This window comes from Nipponia nippon, unplaced genomic scaffold (genome assembly GCF_047370975.1).
Source record: "Nipponia nippon isolate SJK-2023a ecotype South Korea unplaced genomic scaffold, ASM4737097v1 scaffold_4, whole genome shotgun sequence".
NCBI lineage: Eukaryota > Metazoa > Chordata > Aves > Pelecaniformes > Threskiornithidae > Nipponia > Nipponia nippon.
The window spans coordinates 31711422-31726708 of NW_028262358.1; the positions used below are offsets into that span (position 1 = coordinate 31711422).

A 15287-nucleotide genomic window follows, 5' to 3' on the forward strand; every position below is an offset into this window, starting at 1 on the left:
CCTCTTGCCATTATCTATTGAGCAGTTTCTTTTTACACCTGTGAAGACTTCTGTAGACATAGCAGAGATATTTAAAAAGAGGCTTGCTCAGAATGAGGTGGAAAGAGGCCCTTTTCCAAAAGGTAACAACTCTCTGGTTTGAGTTAGTGTGCTGTGTACTTTGATGCACTCTCTGACTAGTATAATCTTGTTTTTTCCAATGTTCTCCTTTATTTTACTGTTTTGGGGAAAATGGCTGTGAAGCGACCTTGTTGCACCTCATTTGGTAGAAATTCAACTCCACGATGTAATGTTTCATAAAATCGATGTGTTTGTAGGAAAAACAATCCCTCCCTCCATCTGCTGCTAGCTTATGCTCACCTAGGAGGGAGCAGAGCGCTTCAGTCTGTTACTGCAGTTGAGTGAACCTCGGCTGTTGATCATTGTACTGACTTAGCCCAAACACTATCCTGAGGATAGTTGCATGGGAAATGAACCACAGGATCTCCATCTCTCTAAGAAAAACAGCCTTACAGGAGAGGATCTTGGGTGAATGGATTGTGGTGCTTTTGGGGAATGCCTTGTTGACACAGAAAATGGGCCTTTTGTGAGTTCTGAAATGTTATGAATCCTGAAAATAAGCCTATGTGGTATAAATGGACACTTTTTTCTGTTGTGAAGTTCTGCATGTTGCAGGTTTGCTGGCAGCAGTGGGAGAAGGCTGGGCTTTGAGTCTGATGAATTTGTGGCTTGGCAGGTAGATTTCTGTCTGGAACATCATCTAGTGTTGGTGACCCATATATAAAAATATAGATCCTATTGGAAATACAAAATTGAGGAGCGACAGGTTGGCCAGTATTTGTGTTAAATTTCATACTATATATTCTGTAGAGATGATCACCTCCAAGTCACAGGCCTAATTGCCAGTCTTGTTAATCTCTGGTGACAGAATTTTAGGGATTAAAGCGCTTTTGTTTACTTGCAGCTATATGACCCTGGTAATATGTTAAATAGGTTTGGCTTTGGATGGTTGCTGGATGGGCAGCCTTTCAGGAAAGCAGTAAGTGCTGCATAGGGTGGCATTCTGCAGAATGATAGTATCTGGAAGGGTACTTTTGTAGGTGCTAGGTATCTGGATGAGATCTAGCACCAAAACTCTTTAGCTATGATCATCACGGAAAAGAAGTTTGCTGGTCCTTTTCAGGAAGGCTTGACATTAGATAGCTGCTCTCAAATTAAATGTGTCTATATGGCTGTTTTTGTTTATGTGCATTCTTATCAGACAGTACCTGAAAGTTAAAGGAGATGAAGAAAAAAAGATATTTTCCCATTTTTTGGTTTCCATTAACATCTACAATATTTCAATTTTTTCAGTCTAATCAGGCTTTTAGTCATCTTCCTCTATTGCTTATTGTGAGAAACCAGAAAACAAGAGAAGAAAACATAGGAAAAAGAAAACAAAATTGATTGACCTTACTAAGAACAAGAAGTGGGTTTTGGATTTGAGTACAGTACCTGAAATTTCTTTTCTCTCTGTCTTTAATTGATTAGATTTCAAGTTGATTATATCCCTTTCAGCATAGTGACCTAGCTGCATTTTAATGCTGGCAATTATATCTCTTTTAAACTCCTACAGGAAAAGAAACTAACATTCTCTGCTGCTTCTGAGCAGTGATATGCATTGCTAAGTGGTTGTTGGGCTCTACTTTACAAGTGGCTGAGTAGCCTGCTTGGGCTTGCCAAATTGTGTCTAGTTTATGTTTGTCCATAGTGTTTTGAGTGAGTGGCAGAACATCAATAATGGCTCTTTATTTGTCTCCGTATTAATAGTAGTCTGGTGTTCGGTGGTTTTGGTAGCATAAGATGTTCTCCGCTGATGGCTGCTGGACAGCTAGGTACGTCCTTTATATGTGTTAAAAAAGAAGAGATTCTTTTTTATAGACATAAATTTCGATGGTTGTTTTCTGATTGGCTTTGTTTGATGGTTGTTTTTTTCTGTTGTAACCTCCTGGTCCCAATGTTGTATGAGACATATGGTTGTTTGTGAACTTCTGAAATCTGTCGCTGGGAGGTGGAGCAGGGAGTGAAGGAAATGTAAAAACAGTATGGGTGACACTTGGTTTATAAGGGAACTGATGATCTTTTAATTCGTGTTGTCAGAGCACCTGCTGTCTTCTTTACAGAGTAGTTACATAATTGAGTAGGAATTGGGATGTGAGTCATTTTCAAGCAATTAATAACTGGGATGAATCCGTGATCTGAGATCCACATGCTGTTCTTAATATCTACTCAGAAATATCATCATCTGCAGCTCTTAATATGATATGATCCCCCCCTTTATTTGAATAATCAGAAAGCGCTGAGCTGGTGTTCTTGAAACAGAATGATTTTGGTCCTGATAGCTCCAAGTTTAACCTTCCATTTTCACTCCCCTGAAACGTTATCTTTTTTTATTGCTGTGTTTCAGTGGTTTTCTATGGGTCCGTTCTGAGGATCAGGGGGAGCTGAGGCTCTGTGACCCAGAGCCTCAGTGCGACTGAAGGGTACCTAGTGCACTTGTTGGAGAGACAGAGTAGTGAGAACTTTATCAAGGCATCAATGCTGTCTGTGTACTGTTTAATCAGGTCTTGTTACTGGAAAGAGTGTGTGGTGATACACAAGTAATGTAGGGTGAGAGCGAGGCGAATCTCAGGGTGGGCTGCGGAAGATGTTGGGAGAAATTGATCAGAAACAAATGAAGGGTGAAATTGTTAGCTTAGTTCTGCCATTGGTGCTGAATGAAGTGTAAAAAAGTATATAAATACCATACTTAGCAGAAAGGAAATTTGATTTTTTGACATCAGCATTTGAAGACCGTGTTACTGATATGGGCAAATACATCGCATGCATTTAATTGTTAGTTGAGAAATCTGGTAGAAATATGTTTACCTTTCAGAGGCCTTGCCTTATCTCGTCCTCTCTTTTTCCTATGTGGAATTTCTATCTGTTAACTCATCTTGATGAAAAATGCAGTTGCTTGACTGTAAATGAATAATGTATGAAGTGCTCATGTCAGTTGTTCTCCATCTTCTCCATCCTGTACGGTCACTCCTTCCTGCTTAGCAACACCGAGAAGACAGGTCTCAAACCCAAGGTCAGGGAATGCTGCTCTATGGCAGAACTTCTTTGGGCCTCCTCCCAGGTCCTGGTGTTCACTTCTTAGGTTGCATAAGGGGATACTTCTCTCAGTGTCGTGCTTAGTGACGACTGGAAATGAGGGCAGGGAAATGGTCTTTTTGGCTACAGTGTACCTTTGTGAAATGTGTGTGTATCCCATTTCATGATTTTTTTTTCTGTCTTTCGCATTATAAATTCAGATCTTGTCTATCCCAGAAGCCTTTGTATCTGACTATTAGGCCTGTGACATCAGAGATAATAAGGAAGAGAAATGCAATTAACTGAGAGGGGAAATGATTTGCATTCATGTTATTTAAAATGCCTTTTTTTGTTTGTGTCAAGGACCCATTTAATTCACATCTCGAGGAGAAAAGCTCTTGGGTGGGAAGGGAGTTGCTTAGGGGTTCAGAAGATTTGCATCCCACATTCATGAATCACCCAAGGAATCTTGCGGCATTAGAAGGGAAAATGAGAATTGGCAGTGCTGATTTGGAGGGAGGGGAAGAAGGGAAAGCAGATAAACCCTTACTAGCTAGTGTCCATATGTAATGGAGAAGCTGTGGAGAACCCCAAACAATCTGCTTTCCCTTTGTACATCACCTTATTATTGACAATATCTCTTCAACTGATACATTCCTTTCAGTTTTTGGAGATGTGCTTTTTTTGTCTTTTCTGGTTTTTAGAGGAAAAGGGGAGCCAGTGACTGAGCTGAGTTGGTCCTCCTGCCGGCAGCTTCTCTACCAGTCAATGGCCACCATCCTGGCTCACACAGGCTTTGAGTGTGCCAATGAGAGTGTCCTGGAGACCCTGACAGACATCGCCCACGAGTACTGCTTGAAGTTCACCAAACTGCTGCGCTTTGCTGTGGATCGAGAAGCTCGACTAGGGCACACCCCTTTCCCTGATGTCATGGAGCAGGTCTTCCATGAAGTGGGCATTGGCAGCGTGCTCTCGCTGCAGAAGTTCTGGCAACACCGCATTAAGGATTATCACAGCTACATGCTTCAGGTGAGAAGAGCAGTAGGGACCTGACAACACCAAGAAATGTACCCCCAGTACAATTGCTTATTCCTATAGCAAGTCCTGAGTCTTATTGAGGTAAAATCTGATTAGAAAACCTCCTTGGGTGTGGAGGGGAGCCATCAAGGAAAAGAGAAACAGGGTTTTTTTGACTGGAAGATAGAGCCCCTTATTTGTGTCCCTACTGAGGCTAAGAATGCTCTACTGATGGTTTGTCTGGGTTTAAGAGGAGGCCCCCAGCTCTTGAATGGCCCAGACAAAAACATCAAGTAGAGGTAAAATCAGTACTGACCGATTGAATTATCTGCTTTAGTGGGATATTTGGCTTCTTACCATTTCAGAAAACAAGTAAGCAGACAAACAAAAATTACTAGGCTGTTCAGTGGCTTGTGTTCGCTTAAGCAAGGAGTGACTTGCTTAAGCTTTGGGAGTACAGGGTACTATTGTGCTGATCTGAGTTGTCACACAGGTGCTACCTTCCACTCTAGAGGGGACTGTGCTTCTGTGGAGAAAGAAGAGGAATTGTTAAATTCCTTGGATATAAGAGGTATATAAACGTAGGTTGTAAGAATAAGGGTATGGTTTCTCTTGGTCCAGCTATTCTGTGAAATTAAACATACACATTTTCTTTGAATGATATAAGACTGCCTGTTGTGGACTTAGAGAAATGCAAGGGTTTGAATTTTATTCCTCATCAGAAAACAAGGCTTGAATCAAGTGGGTTGCCTGTGACCAAAGGCAAAACCTGCCATCCCTTCCTCCTTGTCACGTTATCTGAGTGCCAGTTGACTTGTCTTGGAGCAGCTACTTTGTGCTTCTTCTTGTCCCAGGGTTGGCCCCTTGTGGCTTACAGAGACAGTATAAATCAGAGGCATCAGTAAGTGCATGTAAATTGTGATGGACTCTGAGGTGTGTGCATAAAAATAACATCATCAAGATCTGTCTTCATTGAAAACATTTTTGTTCAGAAAACGAGTTCTGTTAATTTTTGTTCAAATGTTTTTGTTCGGATGTTGTCTCCTTTTGGAATTTGGGTTTTCTGCATCATTCTGCTGATGCAGTTCACTCTCATCCTGCAGCTGGTCGTTGTCTTATTTGTTCTGTTCTTTACGCAGGGCTGAGGTCCACAGTAGCCTCTGTATTTCAAAGTATATCTGCAAGGGGGAAATAGGCTTTGCTAGTCTTTTTCCTTCTTGCTTCTGCTGTTAAAAAGCCTTGGGCTTTTCCTGAGCACAGTTGCCTGGATGTTGGGATTCAGTGGTATAAACAAGCATTTGTTAGACGCAGATGAAATCTGAAATTTTTAATTTAATTGCTTACAGTTGTTAAGTTTCTAGAAGTACAGGGTAGTTCTGAATCTCATTCCTGTATTTGTTTCACTTCTCTGACTGGAGAAAACTTCTGTGTTTTTTGCTATGAATCTGACAGAAGGTACCCAGGCTTTGCCCAGTGGTGGCTACGGAGCTGACGAATATCTGGGCTGCTTGTTTTTTAATGCTGGAGTAAATTTGTTACTGGTGGGTGAGGGACAGTCTTATAGGGAAAATCAAAGAGTAAGACTGAGACACTTTGCTTTTGTTTTGTACTCTGTTTAAATTTCTGGGCCTCATCATCTCTGTCTGTGAAATAAAGGTGATCATATTTATCAAGCAGATGTGTTAATGGATTAAACCTCTTATTAAAGTCCCTTGTTATAGGGCAGAAGGTGTTCTTAAAGGGGGGAAAAAAAAACCTTTCCTGTGTAGCTGGTAACCTGTTTACTTGTTCATTCAGGTCAGATGTTAATAATATTCTGGGAACAGAGCGTACTGCAATGTAATTGCCATCAGAGTCTCTGAAGTCACTCTGACCTTTCTGGCCTCTTTTTCACCCCCACTGATCTTTCACAGGTTAGCAAACAGCTCTCTGAAGAATATGAGAAGATTGTCAACCCTGAAAAGGCAGCAGAAGACACAAAGCCTGTGAAAATTAAGGAGGAACCTGTTAGTGATATTACTTTCCCCATAAGTGAGGAGCTGGAAGGAGATCTGGCTTCTGGTGACCAGTCTTTGCCCGTTGGAGTCCTTGGAGCTCAAAGTGAGCGCTTCTCTGCCAACTTGGAAGTAGAAGCTTCCCCGCAGACTTCAGGTAGGAGTTTCTTGCTACTCCTGGAAACAGTCCATCAGCAGTTCCATGAGATCTTGTTTCCAATTTTAATAGCAGATCCCAATGTGAGGAAGGAGAGGGAGAAGAAATTCTTAAGTTTTAGTAAAAAGATTTGGATGGGAGGGAAACCCTTCCTTGCTTTCTAAATACAAACCCAAAGAATCAAAGGTATCAGTTACTGGGATTTGTTACATATTTACTCCATTCGTGGACCCTGTAGAACACAAAATGCTTTACATGGTGTTTCTTTTTAGGGGATGGTTAAAGTTCTTGGCTTTGTTATTGGTGTGAGGTAGATTGTTTTTCTACAGTGATGATCCAAGGGCTTTATTGTTGTTTTTTTGAACTAGGGTATTTGTTGCAGATGTGAGTACGAACAGTTTTTTTTCCAGTCTAATGTAACAAAGATGAAAATGACTTTTGGGTTTATATATATGTATATATTTTAGTTTAAAAGAGGCTAGAGTTTTATCCTTATTTCTAGTAAGGACAGTACCGGACTTTTTTTTTTTTCTTTTTTTTTTTTCTGGGTAGTTTTGGATTGTTATCCAGAGATTCATGTTACTGAAAAGTTGAAGGCCATGTTCCTTGTGGCTGGAGTAAATTCAAGACCCTATATAGTTTAGGCACTGAATTACTGATGATACTTGGTGCAGTCCTCCATATTCAGAAGTCACCCTGGTAGTGAGAATCATTGTTTTCTGAAAGCTTATCAGTGACTTCTATGAAATGGGCTTGTGGGAGTCTCTCCTATTCTAGCATCTCTACCCCAAAGGCTGCTGTAGTTAGCTGGGGCCGTGGAAAGTGAAATGGTGAGTGAAGTAGTGGGGTTATGGAGACTGCACTCTTTTCCTCAAAGTGTCATCCCTTGATATTGGCATTGAAGCACACTGGTGGCCAGCATGGTAGAATCTGCTACGGCAGTGCCTTTTCTATATCTATACACAAGTTTTTTACTCTGTGCACTGTTTAGTAGTGCTAAATTTTGTGGAAAATGAAGAGATTCTTCTCCCAAAGACAGCCAGTTTTGATTGTTGCATAGAACCTGAACTCTGGAAATCCATGCAATAATAACTGTTTCACTTAAAAATCTGGTTAAAAAACAATGAAGCCTGTCTTCCTGTTAACCGTGAACTACGTAGCATATATAGTGAGGTTAGAATATACCTCTGAGTCCATTAGTTTTTGTTTGTTGTTTGGTTTTTTTTTTTAAATAGCACATTCTGCTGAGTTTTAAAAAAGCACAAATCCATCTGATGTTTTTCTGGAAGCTCATACTGTTTTCCATAGTACCTCTGAAATGTGAAGTGCTCACATTTTTGTGGGAGAGGGAACAGCAGACTCCTCTGGCCCATCTGAGGTTGCGAGTGATTCATCTGGAAAGCTTTGTATTAGCACCTACCACTTGAGACCCAGAGGTTAGCATGCTAGCTGTATATTAAATGCCTCTTGCCTCTCTGATACCGAATTGATGTTTTCTAATTAAGAATACAAGTGCTCTGTTCCTCCCTGAAAATCCCTCTTCACTTCACAAGGGCCTTTGGAAATCTCATCACTGTGTGAAGTCCCAGTCTAGAGCTGGGCAGACTGGAGAGCGTAATATCTTAAGGAGGAAGAAAAAGCTGCTGCAATTAGGACACCACCATCTCGAAAGTACAAGTGTGAGGCCCGTAGAGAGGGCAGCAAGGGTTCAGTGTCTGAGGGCAAAACTCTCATTACAGCCTTCTGTGTTCTGTGTGTGTTTCTGCTTGTGCCGGGTGTTGTTGTTGTGGGGTAGGTGCTTGATTTCATTGCAGTTGGGGAAGTGGAGGCAAAATTGGGGACCTTGTTCCTCCACCCAGCAGGATAACATGAGGATTAGCTCATTTGTAAAGTACTTTGAAGTTAAAGTGCTTTGAAGATGAACCATCCTGTGTGGATGGTTAAGTACTTTTAGTCATTAGTGACACTGGCAATGACAGGTGATAGAGCTGAAAGGAATAAGGCTGAGCACTGAAAAGCAATTGATGAAAGAAAGACACAGTTAAGTTTAGTGAGCATCTTTGATTATTGTGTAGACTGGAGCTGCAACTCTGTGGAACTGATAGCGTTTTAATGATGTGTCCATTGTTGTTGAGAGGAATACATTTACTTATAATTAACATAAAAAGGATTTTTCATTAAGGCAACTGGACACCAGCGAGCACTTTCATTCTGGCTTCCTGTCTAACTGCTGAGCTAATGTAGGCTGTGCTACCACAAAGGTCTCTTAAACCCTGGTTTGGGCTGAGCTGCTCTGGAAGAGATTCCCGACTTCTTCATAAGGGAGAATTCTCAGTACAAACATGTGATGGAAGATTTGTTCTCTGTGTAATTGCTAGTAATAAGGGACTATTGTTAGTAGTATATTGATAATAGGGAATAGGAGTAGGTTTGGCTCAGTACAAGAGGTTTGGTTGTGCTTTCAAACTATAGCCAAGCTTCTTGAGACACAAGGTTTGGAAAACTTATTAAACCTGGTTTCCTAGGGTTTTTTTTTTTTTATTTTCCATGTGAATTTAACCACACATAAGAGTGACCAGATTTAAAAGTGAGAAGATTTCAGGTTTTGCTCAGTTCCGGGCTGTTTATGCCCATCTCAGCAAGGAGCCCAATTAGTGTATCTTTAATAGGATTTTTGTCTCTCTTAAAACTGTAAATAAGCAGAAATAATGCAATCTGTAATTACTGCTCTTGGGGAGAAAAACGTTTGCTGTTATCAAGAAATATGGTTTTGTAATCTTGTACAGAAAATCCTCAATCTGCTCAGATTGCACGAGTCCAAAAGTTAAAAAAAAGGGGGAGGGGACACTGTTTCCCAGCGGGGTGTCTGCGAGGTTGAACTAAGAGGGTTTCTTCCCATTCTGCTGAAGGATGGGATGAGACCTGCGGGTGTTGAGTAGGAGACAGGCAGTCGGGTGGCTGACTGCAGCTCTGATGTCCCTGCATTTCAGTGCTGGAAGTAGTGTTTGAGAGTGTTCATGTACATACTCCTCTGCCCTCTCACTTCACCTCCCCTGCAGAAGTCCAGTATGTCTGACAGCTTAAAGGAGGTCGCCGATGTTGCAAGGACCTCATCATCATGAATGACTTCTGGACTGCCTCCAAGGCCTGCTTATGCAGGGTCTAGTCCATGTGCCGTTGGTGTACTCATTGCTGCTGAGACACTCCTTCTGGAGGGTGATGTGGGCTCTTTAAGTTGTTGTTTCTCATGGAGAAAACCATGTGGAGGACTGCTGTGAAAGGATAGCATATTTTTTAGAGCGACAATTACTGGGCTATTAAAAAAAAAAAAAAAAGGCCAACAGATTTTTTTTTTATTTATTGTTTCGCAGTGCTTGGTGTGTTTTGTTTGTTTTCGCCCCAGCCTAGTTCACCAATAGCTATGCTTTTGCTCCTTCTTTACCAGTGCTGCTGTCCCTTGCATCTGTATGCTGTTTGTCATTTGTCTTTTTACTCGGTTACTACTGTGTGCTTTTTGTTTCTCTAGGGGCTGAGGTGAACGCTTCCCCACTCTGGAACTTGGCACAGGTAAAAATGGAGCCACAGGAAAATGAGGAGGCTAATGTACATGGCCACGGGGTCCTAGGCAGCGATGTCTTTGAGGAGCCCATGTCAGGCATGAGCGAAGCTGGGATGCCACAGAGCCCCAATGGCTCTGAGAGCAGCTACGGTTCTCATTCTGCTGACAGTCTGATGGGATCCTCACCTGTCTTCAACCAGCGCTGCAAGAAAAAGATGAAGAAGATGTGAAAAGAGACAGTCTTTTTGTTTAGTCCTGATGGTATGTAACAGACTTGAAACAAACTGAGAGTACTGTGATGGCTATGATTCATAAACAGGGCTGGCCCTGGAGTGTGAGGGACCTTGCATAAAATTATTATGAGAGGTTTGATGTGTAGTGCACTTCAGCTCCCCTCTTTGCTGGCTTCTGTGCTCCATCCTGACTCATGAGAATGAAGATCACCCGGTACATTTGGTGGCGGCATGGCTTGCTTTGGCAGATGAATGAGGAAGTTACCAGTGGAAAGTAGTTGTGAGGAGATTTGCCCAGTCACAGAGTCATTGAATAATTTGGGTTGAAGGGACCTCTTGATGTTTTTAGTTCAGCCCGCTGCTTGAAGCACAGCCAATTCGAGCAGGTTGCTCAGGGCCTTGTCCATTTGAGTTTTGAGTATCTCCAAGGATGGTGATGCCAAATCTCTTTGGGCAACATGTTCCCATATTTGACTACCCTCATAGTAAGAAAAAATGTATTCTTGCATCTAGTTGGAATTTCCTATGTTCCAGCTTGTGTTCATCTCCGAGAAGAGTTTTGACTGTCTTCTCTAACCCACCCATTAAGGGGCTGTATACAATGAGATCTCTCTTTAGCCTTTTCTCTGAAGTGTGAAGAAACCAAGCTTCCCGAGCCTCTTTATGTCGTGTGCTCCAGCCCCCTAACCAGCTTTGTGGCCTTCCACTGAAATTGCTGCAGTGGCCTTCTTGTAAGTGGGAGCACAAAAGTGGATGCAGTCCTCCAGGTATGGTCTCACAAGCACTAAATAGAGAGAAATAATAATTTCCCTTGATCCGCTGGCTACATGCTTGCTGACTGTTGCGGGCAACAAGACAGTCTTAAGTCAGGGTATTTCACTGGTTGGAGAGCCATTGCTGATGATTATGATGACCTAGCAAAGATGCTGTAGAGTGGCCTCACAGTGCCATCAGCCAGCTCCTTCAGTGCCTTCATATGCATCCTGTCCAGTTCCATGGACTTATGTACGTCCAATTGGCTTAAGTTCTTGCTAACTCGATCTTCCTCTACTGTAGATAATGCTTTATTCCCACGCACTCTGCTAGAAGACCCAGGGACCTGGCAGGCCTGAAGGCAGACCTTATGAGTGAAAACAGGCAAAAAAGGTGTTGAGTACATCAGCCTCAAAGTACAAAGTGCATCCTTTGTCACCAGATTGCCTGCATTGTTGAACAGTAAACCCATGTTTTCTTTAACCTTTCTTTTGTTTCCAGTGTACTTAAAGAAGCCCTTCTTCACATTTGTTACCAGTTTCAACTCCAGCTGAGCTTTGGCTTTCCTAACTGTCCCTGCATACTTGGGCTGTGTCTCTATATCCCTGCCAGCCAGCCCATCCTCACTTCCACCTCTGTGTACTTTTTCCTTTGTGTTTGAGTTCAGTCAGGAGTTCCTTGATCATCTGTGCTGGCCTTCTGTCATGCCTGCTTTACTTTCTGCTTGTCAGAAAGGACTGTTCTACTATGAGAAAGCTGTCTTTGAAGATAAGGCAGCACACTTGGGCCCCTTTGGGAGGCCAGGGCAGTCCTTCATGAGATCCTGTCAAGACATTCGTTGAATAAACCAAAATACATTGTCCTAAAGGTCCAGGACACTGTCTGTACACGTTTCTCAGGATTTTAAATGCCACAATTCCATGTCTGCTGCAGCCAAGGCCTTCACATTCTCCAATAATTCTTCCTTGTTAGAAACAAGTCCAGCAGCGCTTCTTCCCTAGTTTATTTCTTGATCATCTGGTCAGGGAAGTTGATGTGGTTTTCTGGAGAGAATGAAGCAGCTTTTACTATTGGTGTGAGCCTGTACTGGCAATGCAGACTTCTCCTTTGCTCTCATTGGACTGAGTGCAGCAACTTCAGGCTGGCTGAGGTTTTGTATTCAAAGTTGTTATCTTGACAACTTAGTCTGAAACAGAATCTATTTTGCCGCTCGCTTTTATGGCTTAGCTGACTGATGGCATTTTTTTTATTCTGCACAATCCTCAGTTGATCAACTCAGTCTTTAGCTTAATTCAGTGAGTGTCTCTCTCAAAAAAGCTAGAATGAACGTGAATCAAGAATGAACAGCCACTTAAACTGGCTTTATACCTGTAACCCATTGGGATGTTTGAGGGAGATTTACCAAACCTCCTATTTGTCCTTACAATTGCAAGTTTATCTTTTGAAAGAATGAGCTCCAGGCATAGTATTTTTGTTTCTGTATAACATGCCTAGCCTTAATTCTTTTTTCCTTACTGTATTTCTCTTCCACTTTATAGAAGTGGAAGCCAAACGTAAAATTCCTCAATGTCTAATAAGAATGTGTGACCACAGGCTTTTATGGACATTGGAGTTAAAATTGTCTATCACAGTTTTAAAGGTTTCTCCTGGGGGCTAAATTCTGGCTATTTGGAGCCTAGTCAGCAGTAGAAGAGCATACCAGTGTATCAGGAAATCTTTATTATGATTCCCTTTGAGTCACCATTAGGCAAGCTGCAATGTCCCTGTTTTCTCAGCTGTATAAAAAGAATAGCAGGATTTGCCTCTTAGAAGTGTGTTTGAGATTTAGTTACTATTCAGAAAAGGCACTGTGATCATACAAAGAGTTTTGTGAGAGTTGTGAGCTTTTCTTCCATTTCAGTAGGACTGTTGCTGGCTGGAGAATGCTTAGGTGGACACTGAAATGTTACAGACCTATATGATACTGGTTTTAAGCAAAATGGCTTATCATGAAGAAGTGCAGCACAACTGTGCTGTTCAACTGCCCAGGTACAAGGAAGGCATTTGGGGTGGTATCTTCTCACTCAGCTTTAGATGTCTGCATCTAAATTTGTTCCTCTGGGCCCCGTTTGCAACTGAAGAGAAACAGTCATTCTTAGGTCACCGTTCCTCTGGCCTTGAAGTAGAAGTATAAAGCAGGTCAGATGAATGGCATTTTTAGAAATGTCTACTTTTCCTTTGTGTGCCTGTAAAGTGAGTTCAGCTTCACTACCTCAGCTGAAGACATCCGCACCATATATCTGAGTTAAGTGACCTGACTTTAGCCCTTCCTCTGTGGGAATCAGAGGAGACTTCCTCCTGCTGGGCCAGTGCTTTTTCTTTTCTACACATTTTGTACAGCTTGCCGATCGAATGGGAGTACGGGGCTAAAAAGCAGACTGCCTATCTTACTTAAACCAGCAGATCCAGTGTTCTCCACAACACACAGAATGTGCTAGGCTGGAGCCTCGAGCCTCAGCCTGATTTGGCCCTTATGTCTTTGATACTGTGTGAGAACACCTGTCGTTGAGCCTTTCTCTGTAGATGCTTAACCAGCTGTTTTAGTAAAGTATTCTTGAGGCTGGGGCACCTATGCAAAGTCCCTTGCACTATTTTCAGGCGCTAGAGGACAGGGTGACAGCTGCCAGCATTGCTTGCTCATTTGCAAGACTTCAAGTGGGCTGAAAATGAAAATCTAGTGTTGTCCAGGGCTTTGGTTAAACCTTCTAAACATCAATCTTAAGTGCTTTCTTTATATTGCTCATGTACAGATGTTCTGTCTTACTTTTAATTGTGTTGTTTATTTCACATCCCTTTTCCACACCCATTTCACGCTGTAACACACAGTCTGCAACAAGCCAAGCCTGAGTGCTTCAAGTATATTTAAATACAGTGCAAATTCACCCTCCTTTGATTCAACTGTGTTGTTGCAGTGTAAGAGAGGAGTGTTATTGATTCTCTTTGAGATGCATGTTTATGCAGAGGTGAGAAATGCATCGGCATTGCTTGTACATTTAAAAATGATGGCAGAGTAAAATCTGTGCCTCCTGTTCCCCCATTATGCTAAGCGTTGCTTCTGACATTTGTGTGCTTGACGTTTCCTTTATGCATGTGGAAGCTTTACCTTCTGGGTGAACCCTTCCCCTCTGAACGTTTACAGTCCTTAGATTTACAGTGGTGTTCATCATGCACGAAATAGTGAAATTTCAAATCTAGCTCACAAAGTTAGATACAGACAATATTCTCTTTTGATGAATCGAATAAGATTTTGCTGGGTGTTAATGCAGCCTTGGGCAACTAGTGAGGAGTTCATTGACCATGTAATCCCCAAATTTTAAGCCACAGTGAGATTACGCAGTGGGTTGGAATGAAGCTCTGCTCTCACGGTTGTCGGGTTTTGCTGGTCGCTGGTAAAGCGTTCTGCCGACCCACCTGCTTCAGTAGTCTGCAGTTTTGTTGGTTCTTTCATCTTTCTCCCCTCTCTTTCCAAAGGTGGGTGGATGGCAAATTGGAATATTGAGTACGACCACGTCCATATACAGTAGCATTGATGTCTTTAGTGATTTATTTTACCATGATTGAAATTGGTGGGAACTTTGATATCAATTTGGAGAGCAAGGTCGGTGAATTACTTGGCTTTTGAAGTGTTTTGCATGGGAATCCTACAGGATTGTAGTTGAGAGAGCACTGTGTATCATATTCCTTTTTCCCTCTAGCAATACCTTTTTATTCCTTTTGAAGAGTTTTGCCTGGTATCCAACAAAGTTCACTGTATAAACGGCAGTGTAACAACTTTAGAATACAGCTGTATGTCAGACTGTGCTACCTAGTGATTTAATTCCAAGACCATCCATGCTAATTTGAATATGCATAATGTTGTGCAGAAAAAGAGATGTTTCCTGCATAGAAATTTATAATTTAAAAAGAAAATAGGAAAATAAGATTAGGTAGGGTAGGTGAGGCCAATCTAATTATGTGCTCAATTCTGAGACTAATGCAGATGTCATGTGTGAAGGATGTTTTACTTAAAATGTTTTTGTACATGCATGTGAATGAAATACGTAACTTTGCTTGTGTTTATATGGAACAAAATTGCTTGTAAATATTTCAGGGTTGTTTTTTTTCCTTGCTCTCCTGGAGAGAGTTTCTTTGTAATTTCTAAGAAAATAAAATAAAAAAATTATTCAGAAATAAAAATCCTAAAGGTGCTGTGTGGATTTTTTTGTTTGTTTGAAGAACAGTGCTGTGAATGCAAAAGCCAGTCTTGGGATTCTGTCTGCCTTTACATGGGATCGGGAGTAGACCTTTTGCAAGCGTAAATAAGGTACTGAGATGATATCAGTGTTAATGTCACAACTAGGGAGACAAGAGATGTTATTCCAGGATCTGGCCAGAGAAAATGGAAGTCTTATTTTTCACGGGTGCCAGTGCTAGTGAGCCCC

At 41.7% G+C, this 15287-nt stretch overlaps 1 protein-coding gene across 3 annotated transcripts in view; it reads left to right on the top strand.

Annotated features, from left to right (window-relative positions):
- Positions 1 to 15034, top strand: part of SUPT7L (SPT7 like, STAGA complex subunit gamma) — a 19549-nt gene extending 4515 nt beyond the window's left edge. For all 3 annotated transcript variants that reach the window (XM_087775173.1, XM_087775174.1, XM_087775172.1), the window contains exons 3-5: positions 3819 to 4143; positions 6045 to 6282; positions 9809 to 15034. In XM_087775173.1, the coding sequence (XP_087631299.1) occupies positions 3819 to 4143; positions 6045 to 6282; positions 9809 to 10071 (826 nt within the window). In that variant the 3' untranslated portion in view covers positions 10072 to 15034. The remainder of the gene's footprint in view (positions 1 to 3818; positions 4144 to 6044; positions 6283 to 9808) is intronic.
- The last annotated feature ends 253 nt before the right edge of the window (positions 15035 to 15287 follow it).